Raw genomic sequence first — 24,055 nt, forward strand, 5'->3', positions numbered from 1 at the left:
AAAGAGAAAAAAAAAAGACATTATACACAGAGAACAAAGATAAACTCAGGAAAAGGCAGAGGAAATAAGAAACGAAGAACACATGGAACAAGTAAAAAAGCAGCCAGTCTTTTCAATAAGTGGTGCTGAGAAAACTGGACAGATAAATGTAAAAGAATGAAATTACAATATTTTTTAAAACCATATACTAAAATAAATTCAAAATGGAGTAAAGACCTAAATGTAGGACCAGAAACCATAAAGCTTCTAGAAGAAAACACAGGCAGAAAACTCTTTGACATAAATTGTAGCAATATTTTTTTAGATCTGTCTCCTAAGGCAAAGAAAACAAAAGCAAAAATAAACAAATGGGACCTAATTAAATTTAAAAGCTTATGCGCAGAAGAGGAAACCATCAACAAAATCAAAAGACAACCTACTGAATTGGAGAAAATATTTGCAAATGATATGACTGATAAGGGATTAATATTCAACATATATAAACAGCCCAAACAACTCTATATCAGAAAAACAAACAACCCAGTCAAAAAAATGGGCAGAGGGAGAAGCAAGATGGCGGAGTAGAAGGACGCTTGTAGCTCACCCTCTCCCATAAATACACCAAAACTCACATCTACGGACCCACTCAGCCAACCAGAGCACCTGCTGAACTCCAACAGAACACTGTCCTCTTCGAAAGACAAAGACGCCAAAAATCTGGTAGGAAAAAAGAAAGAAGAAAAAGCAAAACAGTGAGGGACCAATCCCACGGGAAGGGAGTGGCAAAGGAGGACTGGTGCTCGTTCACTGGGTCTCCCCTCTCCAACGAAGAGGCCAGTGGGATAGAGGGGGAACCTCTAAGGCTCAGATCTGCCCTGAGCACCTCGTGACTGACAGAACTGAGTTAAATGGGCACAAAGGGTCCCCATAACATCCAGCCCGAGACGCGGGCGGGCAGCTGGGGCTGGGGCAGGTGGCCTGAACTGGGTGGAGGACTAGGGTGGCTGCACTAAGGCAGCCCTGGGAGACTGCAGGGTGCTGCGCACTGTGGCTGGGAGGGGATATGGAGCAGAACAACCTTGGTCCCCCATAAATTGCAAAAAAAAACCAAAGCAACATGGCTGGTGTTCCCTGGGGAGAGGGGCACCATAGCCTTTGTCTCCTCAGACCTGCGCTGCCATTACTGGCACTTCTCAAGAGAAGAGAGTTGGGGCTCAGCCACAGCCACCATATTCTCCTGTGTACAGCGCCCGGGTGGGGGTGGGGCCGAGCCCTGAATCCACACCTGGGGGGCTCCGCAACCTCCTAGGCAGGACTGAGACTTGTTTACAGCTGGAGGCAGATAGGATCTTTCTGCCCTGGCACCACAGAGAACTCGTGCCACCAAGACAAACAAGGAGCTGAGATTTGGTATGAAGCAGAGGTGGGGCCGTTCCACAGTCTTCCCTGAGCCCGCCTTTGGAACATGGACCCGAGGCAGAGCGGGCAGCTGCACAGAGCAGCGGAGCAATCGGCGCTGGGAGAGGGCAGGCAGCAACCCGCTTTCCTGGCAGGAACACAGCACCTGACCACGGCGCTGGGAGGGGGCGTGATCTGCCCACCTGCCTCCCCCGAGTGCAGCATCTGACTGCAGCACCGGGAGGGGGAGTGACCTGCCAGCCCACTGGATAAGAGCTCAGCACCTGACCCAGCGTTGGGAGGGGCACGATCTGCTAGCTGACAGCCACTGGGAGCAGCACAGAAGAAGGCACCAACAGAGGGCCTCTGGAAACAGCAAGCTGAATTCGTGAAACAGGGCAAAGACACAAATACCTCTGAATAAAATCATTAAGAGCACAGCGTCTCCAGGAGAACTAGATAACTGATACTCCTTAAGCCACAGTGTCAGAGAGATATGAGCAATATGAAAAAGCAGAGGAACCACTCCCAATTAAAAGATCAAGAGAAATCCCCTGAAAGCATGATCAAGGAAATAGACATTGATGGCCTACTAGATAAAGATTTCAAAAAAGGAGTGATCAAAGTACTGAAGGAACTAAACGAAATAGTGTTTAGAGATATAAAATATGTCAAAAGTGAAATAGAAGCTATAAAGAAGAACCAAGTAGAATTAGTAAACTCATTTGCTGAGATGAGATCTGACCTAAAGGCTGTACAAAGCAGGCTAGATAATACTGAGGAATGAATAAGTGACCTAGAAGACAGGACAACAGAAAGCACCCAATCAGAACAGCTGAAAGAAAAACAAATAAAAAACAATGAAAACAATATAAGGGACCTATGGGATAATACAAAGCGTGCCAATCTATGCATAATAGGGATTCCAGAAGGGGAAGAAAGAACTAAGGGGTATTTGAAAAGGTATTTGAAGAAATCATGACTGAAAACTTCCCAAACCTAAAGGAATCAGATATCCAAATACAGGAGGCTCAGAGGGTCCCAAACAGGAAGAATCCAAACAGACCCACACCAAGACATATTATAATCAAGATGGCCAGAGTCAAGGATAAAGAAATGATCTTAAAGGCAGCAAGAGAAAAACAAAGAGTGAGTTTCAAGGGAACCCCCATAAGGCTCTCAGCTGATTTCTCTACACAAACACTACAGGCCAGAAGGGAGTGGCAAGATATATTCAAAGTCCTGAATGAAAAACAGATGAATCCTAGGATACTCTATCCAGCAAGGCTATCCTTTAGAATAGAAGGAGAGATAAAGAACTTCCCAGACAAGCAAAACCTAAAAGAGTTTAGCAACACTAAACCCATGCTAAAAGAAATATTGACAGGTCTAGTCTGAGTAGAAAAGAAGCAGGATGCTACAAAAATGAGAAACTCATAACTGGAAAGGAGATAACTGCCATGAATTACAAAAAGAATAAACATAAAATTGTAAAAGAAGACATCTAAATCATTAAGAGTGGGAGAGGGAAGCAAGGAAAGCCATTGTAGAAAACAGTATGGAGATTCCTCAAAAGACTAGGAATAGACTTACCATATGACCCAGGAATCCTGCTCCTGGGCATAAATCCAGAAGGACCCTACTTCAAAATGACACCTGCACCCCAATGTTCATAGCAGCACTATTTACAATAGCCAAGACATGGAAACAGCTTAAATGTCCATCAACAGATGACTGAGTAATGAAGATGTGATATATTTACATGATGGAATACTATTCAGCCATAAAAACCGACAACATAATGCCATTTGCAGTAACATGGATGTTCCTGGAGAATGTCATTCTAAGTGAAGGAAGCCAGAAAGAGAAAGAAAAATACCATATGAGATCGCTCATATGAGGAATCTAAAAACAAAACAAAACAAAACATAAATACAAAACAGAAACAGACTCATAGACATAGAATACAAACTTGTGGTTGCCAAGGGGGTGGTGGGTGGGAAGGGACAGACTGGGATTTTAAAATGCAGAATACATAAACATGATTATACTGTATAGCACAGGGAAATATAAACAAGATCTTGTGGTAGCTCATAGCAAAAAAAAAATGTGACAATGAATATATGTATGTTCATATATAACTGAAAAATTGTGCTCTACACTAGAATTTGACACAACATTGTAAAATGACTATTACTCAATAAAAAAATTTAAAACAAAAACAAAAACAAAAACAAAACAAAACAACAACAAAAAATGGGCAGAAGAACTGAATAGATAGTTTTCCAAAGAAGAAATGCAGATGGCTAACAGGCACATGAAAATATGCTCAATGTCACTAATCATCAGAGAAATGTAAATCAAACCACAAAGAGATACCACATCACACCTGTCAGAATGTCTATCATCAAAAAGAACACAAATAACAAATGTTGGCGAGGATGTGGAGAAAAGGGAAACCTCATACACTATTGGTGGGAATGTATATTGGTGCAGCCACTGTGGAAAACATTATGGAGTTTCTCAAAAAGCTAACAGACAGAACTACCATATGATCCAGCAATTCTACTCCTGAGTATATATCCAAAAAAACAAAAACACTAATTTGAAAAGATCATACACCCCAATGTTCATAACAGCATTATTTACAGTTGCCAAGATATGAAGCAACCTAAGTGTATACACACAGACACACACATACACACACACAACGGAATACTACTCAGCCATAAAAAGAATAAACTTTTGCCATTTGCAAAACATCACAGATGGACTTGGAGGGTACTACGCTTAGTGAAATAAGTCAGACAGAGAAATACAAATACTGTATGATATAACTTACATGTGGAACATAAAAAATACAACAAATTAGTGAATATAACAAAAAGATACAGATCTACAGAAAAAGAGAACACCAGTGGTTATCTGTAGGAAGAGGCAAGAAGGGAGGGACAAGATAGGGGTAGGGGATTAAGAGGTACACACTACTATATACAAAATAATCTACAAGGATATATTGTACAGCACAGGGAATATAGCTAATATTTTATAATAGTTATAAATGGAACATAGGCGTGGTTATCTGTAGGAAGAGGCAAGAAGGGAGGGACAAGATAGGGGTAGGGGATTAAGAGGTACACACTACTATATACAAAATAATCTACAAGGATATATTGTACAGCACAGGGAATATAGCTAATATTTTATAATAGTTATAAATGGAACATAGGCTTTAAAATTTTAAATCACTATCTTGTACACCTGAAACATATAATATTGTATGTATATCAACTATACCTCAATTTGAAAAATAAAGAAAAAAAGAGAATTTTAGAAAATAAAATAAATAAAAAGAGCAAAGTTTGAGTACTTGCATGACCGAATTTCAAGATTCATTATAAATCTTCAGTAATCAAAACAATACAGTATTGGTGAAAGGATAGACATATAAATCAATGGAAAAGAACAGAGAGCCTGAAAATAGACATACAAACATGGTCAGTCAATTATTGCCAAAAGTACAAATGAGTTCAATGAGAAAGGGTAGTCTTGTCAACAAATGATGCAAAGAAATGTATCTTGATACATACCTCACATCTTATATAAAAATTAACTTAAAATTTACCACAGACATAAATGTAAATGCAAAATTCTAAAACTTAAAACAGAAAAATAGGAGAAAAATTTATGACCTTGGGTTTGGCAAAGAGCTTTTAGATGTGACACCTAAAGTATGATCCAATTATAGACTGGACTTCATCAAAATTTTAAATGTTTTCTCTATGAAAGACACTGTTAAGAAAATGAAAAGATAAGGCACAGATGGGGAGAAAAATAGCTGTAAATCACGTATCTAATAAAGAACTAGTGCCTAGAATACATAAAGCACTTGCATAATTCAACAATAAGAAAACAACCCAATTTTTAAATGAAAACAGACATTCTGATGGAAAATAAGCATATGAAAAGATGTTCAACATCATCAGACATTAGGGAAATACAAATTAAAACTACAATGATATACCACTTTATACTGATTAGAATGGCTAAAATCTTAAAAACTGATAATACCAAGTACTGACAAAAAGATGAAGCAACTGGAACCTTCATGCATTGCTGGTAGAGATGAAAATGGTACAGTCACTTTGGAAAAAAATTTGGCAGTTTCTTATAAAGTTAAACAAGTGAAATAAAATTTATATTCACATAAAATCCCATACATAAATGTTTATAGCAACTTTATTCATAATCACTAAAACCTACCCAACTGCCTGTCAACAGGTAAACAAACCAATTGTACTATATCCATACAATATTAATAATTAGCAATAAAAAGGAACAAACTATTGATTGATGCAACAACATGGATGAAGCTTAAATAACTTTGCTAAGTGAAACCAAAGGCTACATATAGTATGTTTCCATTTATATGACATTTTGGTAAAGACAAAACTATAAGGGCAGAAAACGGATCCACTGTTTCCAGGCTTTGGAAGCAGAGGGAGAGGTTGACTACAAAAGGTCAACACTAGGGAATTTTAGGTGTGGTGGAACTGTTCTGTATGTACTGCAGTGGTGGATACATGACTCTATTTGTTAAAATGGATAGAGCTGCACATCAAAAAGACAGAGTTTTACTATGTACTAAGGGATCAACCAGGAATTCAAATAAACTCAAGATGAAATGCAGATGGCCACAAATAAATCTAACTGTATTATGAATAAGTGACATGATCATAATCAAGGCAGTGGGGAAGATAGGAGCTAGCCTAAGTAACTTTGGAAAATGGTGTTTTGACTGAATAATGCTAAAGACTAAAAGAAAGTATACAACACTATTTCCTATATAATAAGCTAGAAAAATTTCTCCCCAAAGATACCCATTTCCTACTCCCTGGAACCAGTGCATGTTACTTTATATAACAAGAAAAAGAGGGGAGGGTCTTTGCAGATGTGATTAAGTTAATGATCTCAAAATGAGAAGATTATCTGAATTATCCAGAGGGGCCTCAATGCAACCACATGTTCTTATAAAAGGAAGGCAGAGGGAGATTTCATGCACAGTTATTATCACCTGGAACTTACCACTGCATACCTGGACCAATGCAATTGCCTCCTAATTGTTTTAAATCTAATTTCTCCCAACTCTTAACTATATTGCCAGTTAGTCTTTCTTAGCCATTTGTTTCCTCATGCAACTCTGGCATTTATTGGCCTCAGAAATCAAGTCAAAACACTTGAAGATCCTCCACAAATCAGTCCTACCATATCTATTAAATTCAATTTCCTACTGTTATCGTCCACTCCAATTCGGCCTACTCTTGAATTTCCTCCACACATATTATATTTGTGATTACATTTTCTTTTGCACATATGGTTTCCCTTACCTAGAAGGTCCTCCCTACTTCCTTCACCAGTTCAGCTCAACTCTATTAATTCAACAAGCATTTAATGAAATCTTACTAAACACTAGCTACTAGAGTTAGGCAGTAAAAAATGCAAAGATAAAAAAAAGGCATCAAATATTACACTCAAAAATTTTACAATCTACATACTTTTAAAGTTCCAATGCAAATCATACCTTTTCAATGAATCCTTCCCAGGCTTTCCAATCCATGATGATCTTTCTTTATCTAATTCTTAAAATACTCAGTCTCTTCTCTAGCACAGACCAAATTATAAACTATAGAATAAAATTGTCAATTATTTTATTCTAATGTGTTTTTGTTGTTTCCTAAGTTTTGTCTTCTCAACTAAATTGTAAGTTTTTTGAGTATAAAACTGTATCTTTTAGCTCTTTTACATGCTCTCAAGACATTAAACACACTGTAGATACTTTAGAAACACTTATTTTATTTTACCTCTTATACTGATACATGATAAATCTAACCATACTGGTACGCTATACATTTTTCTATTTAAAGTAAAACTAAGCCATGAAACCAGTGGGCCTTTCAAGGCTGAAGCCAGTTTTGAACCTCTTAATTAATAACAAATCAACTGCAACATTTTTATCCTTTCTCATATATGTCCATGTCTTTATTACACCAAAACTATCAATTAATTAAATCACAAGGTCAGTAAAATTAAAAATTGATACAAAAAGAAAAATCCCAATTTTTTAACTAAAATTTTTATCTTTCAACCAGCTGTTAAAGATTTTTAAAAACATAGTCCAATGTTTCCTTAAATCCTTTCTATCATTAGTCATATCATGCTTTTGACTTCCAAAACGTTTGAGAAGGCTTAATTTAATACAGTTGTAATATGTTGTAGACACTCTGAAGAAGCAAGATTGAGTCTCATCCCAAATTTGGTTTGGATATTGAGATTGATGACATCACACACTCCAGTAGGATATGAAAAGGTTTACTACTCCATAATAACATTTTCTGGGGAGAGAAGACCAGGCCTCCCAAGCTGGTCTGAAAATGGCTTGACAGAGTAGAGAAAGGAGATTGGCTTTGGGTTTTTAAGGTGGTTAGGGGTGGGCCAGGGCAAAAGTTCCTATACATGTTTTGAACTAGTGCCAAAAGAGTGAACATCTGGGCTCTCTTTTTAGCTTGGCTAGATGTGGGGCAGAAGGGGAAGAAAACAGGGTGAGGCTTAACACCTGTCAGCGCTCACACACCAAAATATGGAGTCAGACTTCTTATAACTTGATAACTCAATACAACTAATTTTTTAAAGCACAAGATACAAAGCTATTGAGCAATATGTCCATATAATTTAACCAAATTTTAATTATCTTCATTTAAGCTATATAATTGATTGACAAGCAAGTTCTGCATATAAAATATAAAGATGAATTTTTTGTTGAAGACAGGAAACAGAATTTTAAATGTTCTTCAAAAAGAGTTAAGCAAAAATATATATTAACAGTATCACCATTAATGCAACCATCCAATTTTCAGAAATTACTCTAGCCCTTCACATTTAATTTCCTCCTATTAAAGATATTAGAGTAACTGATACTATTTGAATTTTTATTATATTATAAAAAATAATACATTTTATTCACTATAAAAAACATAAATTCTCTGAGATTATTCTTAAAGTACCACTCTATACTACAGTAGTGAAGCATAGATTCTGTCTGAATATGGCTTGCAAAATCAAAACCAAAACAAATAATGATAGCTAATGCTGCAAATAAAAATGAAAGTAGATGGCATAGGCTTAATTTCCTTCAATATTTAAATAAATAAAATCAAATAATGTAACTGTGGTAACCCATTATTGCTTTAATCAACAAAAGAAAGCTACTATCATATTTAAGTAATAATGTAAATTTGTGCCCTAGATGATTACAAAGCAGTAAAATAATTCAATAAATTAGTAACTAGTTCAGAAAAAAGTAAATTGAGTTGTATTTTGTGAGGAGGATGAAAAACCTTTTACAGAAGAAGGTGTTGAGTTTTGATCCTGTTCAAATGAAAACGGAAAACTAAAATCATCTCTTCCAGCTCCAAATGTATGAGTTGAAGAGTCTGATGGAAAAGAAAAAGTAAAGGCATCTTCTCCTTCTGGTTTCCCAAATAAGTTTCCTAAAGAAGACAATTATTACAATATCATGCTATTTAAGTTACATAATTTGCATAACATACCAAATTACAGTATACTGCATATAATAAATAGAGCAACATTGAGTCATGTATCTATTACCATGTACTTAACTATTTTCCTCTTATGTACAAAAAGCATTGTCCTTTGTACTCTGGAAGGTTAAACGGGTTCAAATTTAACCCTCACCTTGAAGTAATTTGAACCCAAGCATATCAAGAACTAGCATATAAGGTAGAAAGAGGGGTAAAACACCTCAAATGGAGAGAATAGCACAGAGGCACAGAAATAGGTGCGCAAAGGAAACATAAGGGCAACAGAAGTCAATTCACGTTATCAGAAGCCCTGAGAAATAACAAAGGGTTATTAAGGAATTATTCAGGATGAGCTTGGAAATACTGATGAATTTCCAGCTATAGAATCTGGACTTTATTTTGTAGTAACATGAGGCCATTAAAATTTTTCAAGCAGAGGTAAGACAGAATTTGAACTGCTTTATAAGGATTAATCAAGAGAGAATGTGTAGAAAGGCTGGAACAGGAAAATGTTTAGAAATAGAGCTAACAGGAAAGAGATGGTGAAAGTTTAGCCTTATCCAAAATCATAGCAAAGGGAATAGAGAAAGAAATGCTGGATCTGAGAGATAGTGCATAAGTCAAATTTATTCAACTATTATTTATTGAGTAACTACTATATACTGCTCGTGGAATTGTTCAAGGAAACTGACACAACAGTGAAAAAGTTTCTATAGTTTTAAAAGGAATTTTTGAAATCAACTTTACATATAGAATTATTTGGTTGACGATTCCAAAAACTGCCATTAAAAAAGGTATTCATTCATTATATTATTTAAGACTGTAACTATAAAAATATGTTTCAATATCTTAATTGTAAGTTTAATTATTATTAAATAATTTTAAATGTACAGTAATCCAAACATTTACTTGAAATAAGTCCTTTAAAGTACCTATATTTTTTCCATAGAGAACCAATTCAATGAGTACATTAAGCAAAACAATTTACTTTGTGCCACTTTAAAATTTCATACATTTTTAAACATCTCAGTTATTTTGCTTGAAATAAAGCTAACCAAATCAGCAGTAGCGTAGGTAAGTGAGTGGGCAGATGGATAGAGGGATGGACAGAAGGACAGACAGATGGACAGATTGATCCTTGAGTTCTTCCTCTTTCCCTTTCTCACTTCATTTTTTGATTGACTTCAGTACATATTCATAATACTTAAACAAAGGAAAATAACTATAATACAACTGTAGATCTGGAAAGAACTAAAAATCTTGAATCTCCCCTTGACATTATTTTAATTTCAGAAGAAAAGAAATGCATATGAAGTCTTCATAAAACTCCTATGATTACTGTAAATAAAATAATATATTACTGTGAAATATTACTGTGTAGTCTAGGTGCTGTGGAGAATTCAAAGATAAAAAAATCAGAGTCCCTGCTCCCAAAGAATCTGATTAGAAGAGATTATATATATATTCTTAAATAATGACATATGGCAGAATTTTTTTTAAAAGAGAGGGATTCTTTTTTCAAAACAGAAAATAAATTTTATTTCTATATAACAATGACTAAAAAATTCATAAAAAATCTTTAAAATTTATAATTTGTAATAGTATATGTAGAAGTCTCAACCTAGAAATAATCTAATTAAATATGGATACTCTGCTTTTACTTTATTTAAAAATGACTAATGGAAAGTCCATTCCAATTGCTGGCAGTCTGGTGTTGATCTGGGAAGTTTTCATAGACTAAGTTATTTACTAGTCAAATAATATACTCTTTACTTTCTTTTAGGCAACCAGAGTCCCAAGTTTTATAGTTTTGAGAATGTCCTTCATATGGTCCCTTTCAGGGACAGACCTTTTTGGAACAGAATGTTGAAGGGGAAAATAAAAGGTTTTATAGAAGAAAACTTAGTCTTGAAAAGACAGAAAGAGATGGAAGTCAAGGATTTCAGGAAGAAAAAAGTGGACAAGAAAGTGTCGGCAGGGGAGGCATTGCTCAAAGTGCTAGAGTGCATGCTTAGCATGCATGAGGTCCTGGGTTCAATCTCCAGTACCTCAAATAAACCTAGTTACTTCCCTCCCCCTATCTCAAAAAAAAAAAAAAAGAAAACAAACAAACAAACAAAAAAAGTGTGGGCAGATTTGGGATGCAGAAAGTTCCTCAATCTGGTCAAAGCACACACAGCTTATTCTTATAAGAGAAAAGGCTTAGGAGATAGGTTAGAAAACTAGGAGCATAATTTGCAACTCCATGGGGGTGTCAGTAAAGGGATTTAACTAGAGCAATGAAAAAGCCAACATTATGCATAAAGAAGATTAATTGGGCTATGATATATTAGTAAGCTGAAAGGATGAAAAGACCAATTATGATATTACTGCAATAGCCCATGTGAATGGTAATAAGAGTCTGAAATATAATTATTTCAATATAATGAAAATAGAAAAGGAAATAAATATTTCAGAAAGAGAACTGATAAAACTTAATGACTAGCTGAATGAATAGGCACAGAAATAAGTTAAAATGATCTCTGACGTTCTGAGTCCTGGCAACTAGAATAATGGAGATACCATTAGGTACCTCAGAAGAAGAACAAGTTTGATTTTGATACAGAGTTTTTAATGTTGACAGATATCTAGATACAAAGAGATATCAATTATACAATAAGAAATACAGTCTTACCAGATGGCTTCACTGGTGAATTTTGCCAAATATTTAAAGAATTAATGTTTATCTTTTTCAACCTCCTCTAAAAAATTGAAAAGGAGGGACCATTCCCAAACTCATTTTATAAGGCCAGCATTACCTTCATACTAAAGCCAGAAAAGGACACAACCAGAAAAGAAAACTACAGACCAATATCTCTGATAAATATGGATGTAAAAATTCTCAATAAAATACTAGCAAACCAAATAAGCAGCACATTAAAAGGATCATTTATCATGATCAAGCAGGATTTATACCTGGGATGCAAGGATGGTTCAATGCAATCAATAAATGTAATACATCACATTAATAGATTGAAAGAAAAGAAACATACTATCATCTCAACTGTTGCAGAAAAAGAATGTGACAAATTTTAACCCATTCATAATAAAAAAACCTCTAAAAAATGTGTAGAAGAAACTAACTTCAACATACTAAACATAACAAAAGCCACACATGGTAAGCCGTCAGCTAACATCATACACAACAGTAAAAGTTTGAAAGCTTTTCCTTTAAGATCAGGAACAAGACAAGAATGTCCACTCTTACACCACTCCCATTCAACATAGTATTGGGAATCCTTGTCAGAGCATTCAGACAAGAAAAAGAAATAAAAGGAACCATAATTGGAAAGGGAGAGGTAAAATTGTCTCTATTTGCAAATGACACAGTTTTCTATACAGAAAATCCTAAAGACTCCACAAAAAAAAAACTGTTACATCTAATCAACAAATTCAGTAAAGTTGCAAGATACTAATAAACATAAAAATCAATAGTGTTTTGATACACTAATAACAAATTATCTGAAAAAAGAAAGAAAGAAAATGATCCCATTTACACCAAATCAATTAAATATTTAGGAATAAACTGAACCAAGGATGTGAGAGACCTCTACTCTAAAAACTACAAGACATTGATGAAAAAACTGAAGAAGACAGAAATAAACAGAAAGGTATCCCATGGCCATGGATTAGAAGTATTAATATTGTTAAAATGTCAATACTACTAAAAGCCATCTATAGACTCTATGTGACCTCTTTCAAGATACCAATGGCATTTCTTTAACAAAAGTAGAAAAAACAATCCAAAAATTTATATGGAACCAGAATAGAAAAGCCAAAGCAATCCTGAGAAAGAACAAAGAGAGAGGAATTACACTTCCTGACTTCAAGCTATACTATAGAGCTATAGTATAGTACTGGCATTAAAAACAAACAGATCAATGGAACCAATGGAACAGAACTGAGAACCAAGAAATAAACCCAAGCATATTTGGTTAACTAATATTTGACAAGGGATCCAAGAATACTCATTGGAGAAAAGAGTCTCTTCAATGAACAATGCTAGGAAAATAGGATATTCATATATAAAAGAATGAAACTAGATCCCTATCTTACACCACTCACAAGAATTAAAATAATACAGGTGGGACATGTAAAGCTGCTAAAACAAAGTAAAGACTTAAATGTAAGACCTGACACCATGAAACTCCTAGAAGAAATACAGGAAAAAGGCTCCCTGATATGGGTCTTGGCAACAACTTTTTGGATATGACACCTAAAGCACAAGGAACAAAATAAAAAATAAATGAGATTACGTCAAACTAAAAAGCTTTTGCACAACAGAAGAAACAATCAACAATGTGAAAAGATAACCTATAGAGTGGGGAAAACATTTGGAAACCATATATCCAATAAGGGGTTAATATCTAAAATATATAAAGAACTCATACAACTCAACAGCATAATAATAATAATAATAATAATAATAATAATAATAATAATAATAATAATAATTCAATTTAAAAATAGGTAAACCACCTGAATGGACATTTTTCCAAAGAAATATACAAATGGCCAAAAGGTACATGAAAAGAAAAGATGCTCAATATCACTAGCCACTAGGGAAATGCAAATCAAAACCACAACGAGATATCATCTCATGTCTATTAGAATGGCCATCATCAGAAAGACAAGAGGTAACAAATGCTGGCATGGGATTATAATCTGATAAAGTCACTGCAAAAAACAGTAGGGAGTTTCCTCAAAAAATTAAAAATAGAACTACCATATGATCCAACAATTCCACTTCTGGAAATATAGCCAAAGGAAACAAAAACACTAACTGGAAAAGATAACTGCACCTCCATGTTCATAGCAGCATTATTTATAATAGCCAAGACATGGAAGCAGCCTAAGTGTGCATTGATAAACGAATGGATAAAGAAGTTGTGAGACAAACACACACACACACACACATGAATATTTTTAGTGATAAAAAATGAGAAAAATCTCTTAACGCCATTTGCAGCAACATGGATGTTCCTGGAGAATGTCATTCTAAAAGCCAGAAAGAGAAAAAGAGAAAAATCCTGTCATTTACAACATGGATAGACCTTAAGGGCATTTTACTAAGTGAAATAAGTCAGATACTGTATGGTCTCACCTACAAATGATACCTCAAAAAAAAAAAAAGAAGAGAAAACCAAACTCACAGAAAAAGAGATCAGATTTGTGATTACCAGAGGTGGGAGTAGGGAGAGGGAAAACTGGGGGAAGGTGGTCAAAAGGTACAAACTTTCAGTTACAAGATAAATAAGTACTAGGGATGTAATGTACACTACGATGACAATAGTTAACACTGTTGTGTCATACACATAAAAATTGTTAAGGGATTAAATCCTAAAAGTTCTCATTACAAAGAAAGATTTTTTTCTTTTCTTTCTTTTTCTTTTTATTGTATCTATATGGGATGATGGATGCTAACTAAATTTAGTGTGGTAATCATTTCACAGTATGTATAAATCAAACCATTTTGTTACACATCTTAAATTTATACAGTGATGTATGACGATTTTATCTCAATAAAACTGGAGCAGGGGGAAGGCTAAAAAAACTAAGGTCCTGGAGTTTAGGAGAAGTCAAGGAGGAAAGATATAAATTTGGTCATCACCTGTATCATAATATTTGAAAGTGCTGAAGCGAATGAGTGTCAAGTGAATGAGAATGTCAAAGGGGAGAATAGAAATAGATTTAATATTTTAGATGGTGGGCATTTAAAGAATGTCTACAATTGGTAGATTTGTTTTGGTCTCATTTAATACCATTTATGATAATTCCAAAATTATGTCTCTACCCCACTGAATTCTAGATCCAAATATAAAATTTTCTACGTACTGTCATTTAGATATCTAACATCGGCTTTTCAATGATAACACTTGTAAAATGAATCTGTCAATCTCAAATTACTTTCTATAGCCTTCCATATTTCAATAAATGTTAGTTCCATTCTTAACAGTTATTAATGTCAACATCTTGGCATCATCCTTGTTTCTTTCTCTTAATCCTTACATCCAGTCAGTCTATAAGCAAATCCTTACAGCTGTACCTTCAGAAAACTTAATAACCAAAATCTGACCTCTTCTCACCACTTCCACTGACAGCATCCTATTCTATCATCAGAGCCAAAAGCAATACTTGTTATAAAATATACTATATATACACGCAAATATATTTATATTTATATGCTGGATAAATGAATTAATCAAGGGATAAAAGAGAAAAGAAGATCCAATAAAAAGAAAGCACCAGATAAATAAGAAAAAAATCCAAAAACTCCAGAAAGAAGATAGGAGTAGTCAACTCTATCAAATGCTGAATAAATGCAAAATACTTATGATGTTTCATAACTGCTAAGTCATTAGTAATACTGGAAAAAGGAAAAAGCAAGTTTTCATAGAACAATGAAAGAAGCAGCTAAATTGATAAAAAATAATAATAATAATTAGTGAGTGGTACAGAAGTAACAGTAATCTTTAAAAAGTAAACTGAGGGCCTAAAAAAATCAGCTAGAGACAAACTAAATGCAAAGGGCGAAAGTTAACATGATTTTATATATAATAAACTTCAAATCACTTACCAATTTCTTGTTGTGATGAGAGAGGATTTAAATTTCCCACAGAATAATGTTCATTAAACTGAAAAATAATTTCCATTAAATATTACTCATGAAATCAGTGGAACAGTATATATAGCATATGTATTTGACTCTAAAACCTAGTTCTTCTAATAAGCATAATTAGAGTAGACAAAAATGGCAACATTCTACACAGCACACTCAAAAAGGGATATAGCTTCCAAACTATCATTGGCTTACTAAAATAAGGCTTACTGACTTGATTTTGGCAACAGATAAAATATTAATAGGCAACATGTATTGTACTAAGAAGTTTGGAATATAAATGTAACCTAAAATTCTAATTAACTTGTTTTATTCTGAAGGCCTTTTATAAATCAGACTGTTGGTATTGCTTTCATGACTATAAAAATAGTAGAAAGTATGACAGCTTTATATCAGTTCAGATCAAGTTTTGCTGCCAAAAGAGTCTATCTTCTCTGTAAAACAGGCTTTTTAAAAAATGGGACCATGACAAGATAGTTTTCTGTCTTTTTTTTTCTTCTTTACATTGCATTATGAGCATTTTTCCATGTCACTATTTTTCCAAAACCTGATTCTGTTTATGGCATTTTAATATTCCTCCATATGAACATACCACATAGTTTCAATCCTTTTGTTTTAAACATTTAGGTTGTTTCTATTACCTTTTCTAATATAAATCATACTTGAATAAATACTATTGTGCAGATTTCTATTTCTTTGACAATTAATAAGGAAAGCTGTTTTACCCAGAGATTTTGTAAGTCACTTGAATTTCTTTTTCAGCGAATAATCTACTCACCGGACTCTGTCCATGTTTCTGCTGAGGTAGGAATTTTTCTTACTAGTACATATAGGCTCTTTACATATTAAAAAATCTTATTTCTTTTTTAATTGAGGTGTACAATGTTGTGCTAATTGCTGGTATATAGCATGGTGATTCTATAGTGATATCTGAATCACTATATATATATGTGTTCCTTTTCATTATAGGCTATTATAAGATATTGAATATAGTTCCCCACGTTATACAGTAGGACCTGGTTGTTTACCTATTTTATATATGGTAGTCAGTATCTGCAAATCCCAAACTCCCAATTTATCCCTCCACCCTTCCCTTCCCCCTATGGTAACTATAAGTTTGTTTTCTATGTCTGTGAGTCTGTCTCTGTTTTGTGAATAAGTTCATTTGTGTCATTTTTTAGATTCCACATAGAAGTGATAACATATGGTATTTTCCTTTCTGTTTTTGGCTTACTTCACTTAGTATTACAATCTCCAGGTCAATCCATGTTACTCCAAATGGCATTATTTTATTCCTTTTTATGGATGAGTAATATTCCTATATATTTATATATATATATACCACAACTTCTTCATCCAATTATCTGTCAATGGACATTTAGGTTACTTCCATGTCTTAGCTATCATAAATACTGCTGCTATGAACACTGGGGTGCATATATCTTTTCAAATTAGAGTTTTATGCCCAGGAGTGGGATTGCTGGATCATAGGGTGTCTATTTTCAGTTTTTTAAGGAATCTTCATACTGTTTTCCATAATGGCTGCACCAAATTACATTCTCAAAAACAGTGTAGGAGGGTTCCCTTTTCTCCACACCCTCTCAAGCATTTATTGTTTGTGGACTTTTTAATGATGGCCATCACAATGAGGGATGCCTCACTGCAGTTCTGATTTGTATTTCTCTAATAATTAGCGATACTGAGCATTTTTTCATATGCCATTTGTATGTCTTCATTGGAGAAATGTTTGTTTAGGTCTTCTGTTCATTTTGGATTGGATTGTTTGCTTTTTTGTTATTGAGTTGTATGAGCTGTTTTTATATTCTGGAAATTAAGCCCTTGTCAGATGCATCATTTGCAAATATTTTCTCCCATTCTGTAAGTTGTCTTTTTGTTTTATTTATGGTTTCCTTTAATGTGCAAAAGCTTATAAGTTTAATTAGGTCCTATCTGTTAATTTTTGCTTTTATTTCTATTGCCTTGGTAGACTGAACTAGGATAATACTGCTACCATTCATATCAGAGAATGTTTTGCCTATGTCCTCTTCTAGGAGGTTTATGGTGTCTTTGTCTTATGTTTAATTCTTTAAGCCATTTGGAGTTTATTTTTCTGTATGGTGTGAGGCAGTGTTCTAATTTCATTGATTTACATGCAGCTGTCCAGCTTTCCCAACACCACTTACTGAAGATACTGTCTTTTCTCCATCATATATTCTTACCTCCTTTGATGAATTAATTGACCATAAGTGTGTGGGTTTACTTCTGGGCCCTCTTTTCTGAAATCTTAATTCTTTAGCATTTATTACAAATATTTTATATCACATTATTATTTCACCTTTAAAATTTTTTAACATATAAAACTTTTATATATAACCAAACCCAAACTCTTTTTATTGTCTTTGGCTCTTCTTCCACTGTTTCCATGCTTAGAGAATCCTTCCTCTTCTTATGATCTGCTAAATATTCATCTACATTTTCTCTGAAATATTTTATGGTTAATATTTTAAAATTTAATGCACTTATAATGTCTGTTGGTGTATGTTGTAAGAAAAGTGCCTAATTTGTGGTGCTACCTATATCATATTCTAAACTCTTTTGTTTCAAGATATGCTCTCCCATGCCATTGATCAATCTATCAATCCCTGTACTATTATCACACTATTTTGATTGCTAGGTTTACAGAATGTTTTAGTATATAGTAAGTGACATTTCCCCTTACCAGCCTTCTATTTCATAATATTCCCTTACTATTAATGTCTGTAGGACCTGTAAGGATATCCTCTCTTTCACTTCTAATATAGTTGTCTTATGTTTTTCCTTGTCAAAGTAATGAGTTTATAAATTTTGCCAATTTTTTCAAAGAACCAACTTTGGCTTTACTGTGTTCTTTTTTTAGCTTTTCAATGTGGAACTTTAAGTCACTGATCACAGACCTTTCTTTTTTTTTCTATTAATTTAATTGTTTAAATGGTTAATTAAATTATTTAAAGCTATCATTTTGCTCTGGTTTTGGCAGCAACCCACAATTTTTGATATGCTGAATTTTCATGATCATCCATTTCAAAATATTTTCTAATTTTTCTCATGACTACTTCTTTGATCACAGCCTAAATATTTAGGATTATCCTAATATCTTATTGATTTCTAATATAATTCCACTGTGATCAGAGCACATACTTGTATGATTTCTATCCTTTTAAATTTATTAAGACTCATTGACTGCCCCAGAATATGGACTATCTTGGTGAATGTACCATCAGCACTTGAATATATATGCTGCAGTTGCTGGATGTGGTGTTCTCTAAACATCAGTTAGTCAAGGGGGTTGATGGTGTTGTTCAGACTTTATATAAGATCTTTATTGATTGTGTTGTCTAATACTATCAATTACTAAGAAAGGGGAGTTTAAAATCTCCAACTAAGTTTGTGTTTTTGTCTATTTCTCCTTTTTATTCTGTCAATTTTGCTTCTGTGTTTTGAAGCTGTTATTAGTCACATATACATGTAGATGAAAATACCAACTAACAAACTGGAAAAATTTTCACACTGAGTATATGTGAAGTTTGTTTAGAACTATAAAGCCAAATTAATTTTTAAACTGCCTTTAACTGCAATTTAAATCATTGCTATTCTGAGATTCTGTTTTTATAAACAGATGTCAACTGGGGGCACCTGCAGTTGAAAACAAAAAGATAATGGGGGAACTTTGTTATACTATCAATACTCAGATTCTTTTAAAAAACTGCCTCTGTCCTGTACTCCACTTCAAAACAGTTTGGTATTAAAGAAGTAAAATTACTTGAGGTTCCAGTGTATAATTTTTTAGAAATAAAACTTTGGCTTCTCATATTACCTGCTGTGATGAGATTTCAGAATCAAATATAGAAGAATCAAATAAATTCAATCCAGGTGATCTAGAAGTATAACTCATAAGGAAAGAAAATCCAGGGGACTCCTTTTGTGTTTGACCTTCAGTTGTTGTATTTCTATTTCTGTTACAGAGACATAAGAAATCATCAAAATGTTAAATATATATTATTAAATATTACAGACTGGTAAGCACCATAGGTGATGCCATAGGGGTGAGAACTAGCACAGCAGGAAAAGGGAAGAAGTAGTTATTGAAATGAAAAACCTGTGGAAAAAAAACCAAACCTATGATTTTGGGTGGGGAATAATATTAAATAAAGTAGAATAACGAATTATAGAATGACAATAATGAATTCCTACTGCAAACATACTGTAAGGCACTATTCTATATATTCCCAACAGCATTAATTTACTTATTCTTCACAACAATCCTATGAGACAAGTACTATTAGTATCACCTGCATTTTATGGAAGATTTTGAAGTGTAGAAAGATTAAATGATTTGCTCAAAGAATGTTAAGTGCCAGAGTTGCGATCTGAATGCAGCAAAACAGATTCAATGTCCAGTCTCTTAACCCTGATGTCATACTGTCCTCAAGATCTTGAAAGCAATTACAAAATTAATCTTGATGAGAAGCCAGTCATGACAGACAGTTTTATAAAGGAGTTAAATTATAAAATGATTAGGGAAAAATAATTAGATAAGAAAATATACAATACAATGGTTAAAAGCATGGATTCTGGAGGCAGAACTGCTGGGGTTTACATCTCAACTCTATCACTGACAAGTTGTATCACTTATGATTCTGTTCCCTCATCTAAAATAAGGATAATAATGTACTTACATCTCATAAAGTTGTAAATATTAAAGGAACAATATTTATAAATGCTTACACAGAGTTAATGCTATTGTTTGTTAAAACTAATAGAAGTCAGAAGATACTTTCATAACTATCTCCATGATTAAATGATTTGAGTTACTTTATCATTAATGAATGAGTTACTTTATAGTTTGGTTTTCTTATCCATAAACGTTTTAGTATATGACTACCATATTCTGTAACAGTTTTCAGATTTGATGATGAGTTCCACATTCATATATAAAATTCTTACTAGAAATTTAAAATACAGAGTAGAACACAGGTGAGAGATTCCTGATGAAATGATATCTATTTGGCATATATTTTAGAAGAATATCAGGGTTCAGCATTAAGGAAAAAGATTGAACTAAACAAAAAGGTTAAATACAGCACTACTGTCATTGACTCTAAACTACAAATTTGTAGTTTTCAAAGTTAAATAACGGTGTTACTTAAAAGAATGGAAATTCTTGGCTTTAGACTCTAAAACATTAAGGAAAAATGTCTATTGGAACATTATTCAGTGATGTCCACAATATACCAAATGTGACAATAACCCTTTAGCTTGACCTTTAAATTTTTCCATACTTTTTTTTATCCTTTGGAAAATCTTTATGTATTATTGAACTTGATAAATATTCAGGGTCTGTGAGAGATTCAGCTAAATGTTTCAGGAAAAATGCAGAAGAGGATCTATGAAGCAAGATGGTGGAATGTTAATAATTGTTCAAACTGGTAAGTACATAAGAGTTCATTATACTAGTCTCTTTCCTTTGTATGTTTAAAATATTCCATAACAAAAATTTTTTAAAGTTACAGGTACTAGGCATTTTTCTATTCCTATTACTTATATAACTTAATATGTAGGTTCCTTAATTATTATTATTAATTAAAGTCTTACATTTCAAATGAGGGGGTTTTAGGTAATTTCTCCACAGATTCAGGTGTTTTCACAGCTTCAGGAGTCCTTAAAAATAAAGGAATTTCAGGAGTTTGTGGAAAAATCTCAGGCCTTTCTTCTACTTCATCACTGTTACTTTCTTTTGGGTTCCCAAAATGTTCTGCATATATAACCTGCAAATTCAAAGTAACAGAAAACTATAAAAACAAATGTCATTAATAAATAACATAAACTCATATATACATAAAATATAAATAAACTCATATATATATATAAACATGTGAGGTTAAAAACATCATATTAATCTATGATGGTATCTTTTCACAAAGTAAGAAAATAAAGATAATTGGTAAAACTGAGACCAAAATATATCTGTCCAAAAAACAGAAAAATAATTCTTTTTAATTTTCTAATTTTTCTTTCCTTCCCAACTCTACCTCACCTACCACTACCTGAAAAAGTAACTGATAACCAGAACATACTCAGACTGATGAATAAAAAGTATTGGGAATGATTTTTCTTTTAAAATTTCCACATCATGCTCTGGGTCAAGTTTGTAAATGATACCCCCTTGAAAAAGAAAAGCAATCTTGCTCTCACTGGTTATGTTCTTTGCATATTTTTACTCTTATAAATTCATACTACTTTTTCTGCAAAGATTGAGAACTTGAATACTAATTTTCCTTTATATCATTTTGTAGGCTAGTAATATGATTTCTCAAATATGTTTGTTACCAAAGCCCATTATGGAAACAATTTGAGACCCTCCACCAAAAAAAAAAAATTATAATGTGCTTTTAACCTGTATTTCTTTACAGAAGAAAACTACGTTGTTTCTCGTTTTAACTTTTAGTAGCTGTGGTACACCTATCACTAAAGCTTTCCACTATTAAAAAATATTTTGAAGGTATTTTTGCAGCAGCTGGGGTAAATCATTCAATCTCACCAAACAAAATTGTTTTCGTCAGTCATGAATTAGTTGTGGTGGTGTCATTATATATAGTCAATTGTTAGTGACAATTTTTTAAATATTTTCATATAAACATTTTGTGGCTTCATTTTTTTAATCTATAGCTCTTCTAAGGGATAGAATCTGTAATATCACAACAACTTGATTACCAAGCTAATAATATCTAGATCTCACATAAATAAACTTCATTATACTAAATCTGAAATTTAAATGGAAACAGAACATTTTAAATTAGAATATTTTCCTTAGAAATTAGAAACCAAACATTTGACTTACTTGTGAAGTATATTTTGATTCTCTCAATTGTTTTACTGTCCCTTTATCTCCGCACTCAGCATCTGTTTGTTAAATGAGAACAAACTATTTTTTTCTTTTTGCAGTTTAATTGTAAATAAAACATATTAGTCAAACCATATGAAATTGCCAATATTTAACTGTTCTTGGTCTGCAAAAATGGAAATTTTATATAGTTCAACCCAATACATAAAGATAAGAAAAGAAAACCTACATGAATAGTTTAACAAACAAAATTATAAAGTGGACACCCATTTAACCACCACTGAGGTAAAGAAATAGAACATTCTCCAAAAGGCCCCATACTCTTTCCTATTTTAAAATGTTATGTGATGAAATAGTAATATATGTGCTCTTTGTCATGCTTTTTTTGTTTAGCAAATGCTTATGAGATTCATCTGTATTGTTGCGTGGAGACACAGCTTGCTTACTTTTACTTATGTAAAGCATTCCATTGTACAAACACAGCACAATATATCTATCCATCCATTCTACTGCAAATGGATATTTGGGGGTGTTTCTGGTTTGAGGCTATTATAATGATGTTAACATAATTTTTCATGTATATTTGTATATGTGTACTTGTATTTCTCTAGGTACATACCTAGGAGTGGAATTATGAAATATAGAGTATGTGAATCTTCCATTTTATCAATGTTAAACTATATTCCAAAGTTTAGTTTCAAAACTATTCACTAATTATTGTTGTGGCAACTAGCCATCCTGAGCTACCCTAGGAAATTACTCAGTTTCACTGGGCAAATTTATTAGCTTCAACTAAAATTTAGTCATGGTGTCAATATATAGTCATTTATAAATGACAGTCCCTACCAATAGTTATGAGAGTTCTTACTGTCCTACATTCTCATCAACACTTAGTACTGTCAGACTTTCTGAACTTTGCTAATCTGGTGGATGTGTAATCATATCCCATTGTGGTTTTATTTTTCAGTTTCCTGATTTGCTGAGCATTTTCTCCCATGTTTATCTGCCACAAAAGCTTCTCTATCTGAAAGTGCCTATTTGTTTATTTTGAATATATTTCTAATTGAGTTTGTCTGTCTTTTTCTTCTTGGTTTGTAGAAGTTCTCTATAAATTTTTGGAAACTAGCCCTTTGACAGTTTTATGTATTGAAAAATATATCCTCTTGCCTCCCATTTTTTAATAGTGTCTTTTGATAAAGATAAATTCTTAATTTTAATAGAGCCAAATTTACCAATCTTTATGATTGGGCTTTTAAATTCTTTTTAAAAAATTCTTTTTAAAAATTCTTTAAAAACATTCTTTCCTAGCTTACACAGATGTTTTTCTATTTGGTCATCTGAAAGCTTTACAATTTTGCCTCTTGCATTTAAGTCACAACTATGATTTTCACCACATATTAACTTCTTCAAAAAATAGGTTTGGAGATTGTTGAAAGGGTCTTTTCTTCTTCCAAGATAATAATATGCCTTCTTGGGTATGAAGTCTCCCCATACATGCTCAATGTCAGCTAAGACTATGCCAGATATATGCATTTCCTCACA

At 33.1% G+C, this 24,055-nt stretch overlaps 1 protein-coding gene across 9 annotated transcripts in view; it reads right to left on the minus strand.

The window, feature by feature from the left end:
• The window catches only part of C6H14orf39 (chromosome 6 C14orf39 homolog), a 134,960-nt gene that overhangs the window by 50,581 nt on the left and 60,324 nt on the right, over positions 1-24,055 (minus strand). For 5 of the 9 annotated variants that reach the window (XM_072963164.1, XM_072963165.1, XM_072963163.1 and 2 more), the window contains 5 exons: positions 22,511-22,572; positions 21,265-21,437; positions 19,487-19,625; positions 15,592-15,649; positions 7,211-8,924 (listed from right to left, as the gene is read on the minus strand). In XM_072963164.1, coding sequence (XP_072819265.1) covers positions 8,725-8,924; positions 15,592-15,649; positions 19,487-19,625; positions 21,265-21,437; positions 22,511-22,572 — 632 coding nt within the window. In that variant the 3' untranslated portion in view covers positions 7,211-8,724. Of the gene's footprint in view, positions 1-7,210; positions 8,925-15,591; positions 15,650-19,486; positions 19,626-21,264; positions 21,438-22,510; positions 22,573-24,055 lie in introns of those variants that run through there. The other 4 variants (XR_012073663.1, XR_012073662.1, XR_012073661.1 and 1 more) reach the window with 2 other exon arrangements.

This window comes from Vicugna pacos, chromosome 6 (genome assembly GCF_048564905.1).
Source record: "Vicugna pacos chromosome 6, VicPac4, whole genome shotgun sequence".
Classification (NCBI taxonomy): domain Eukaryota; kingdom Metazoa; phylum Chordata; class Mammalia; order Artiodactyla; family Camelidae; genus Vicugna; species Vicugna pacos.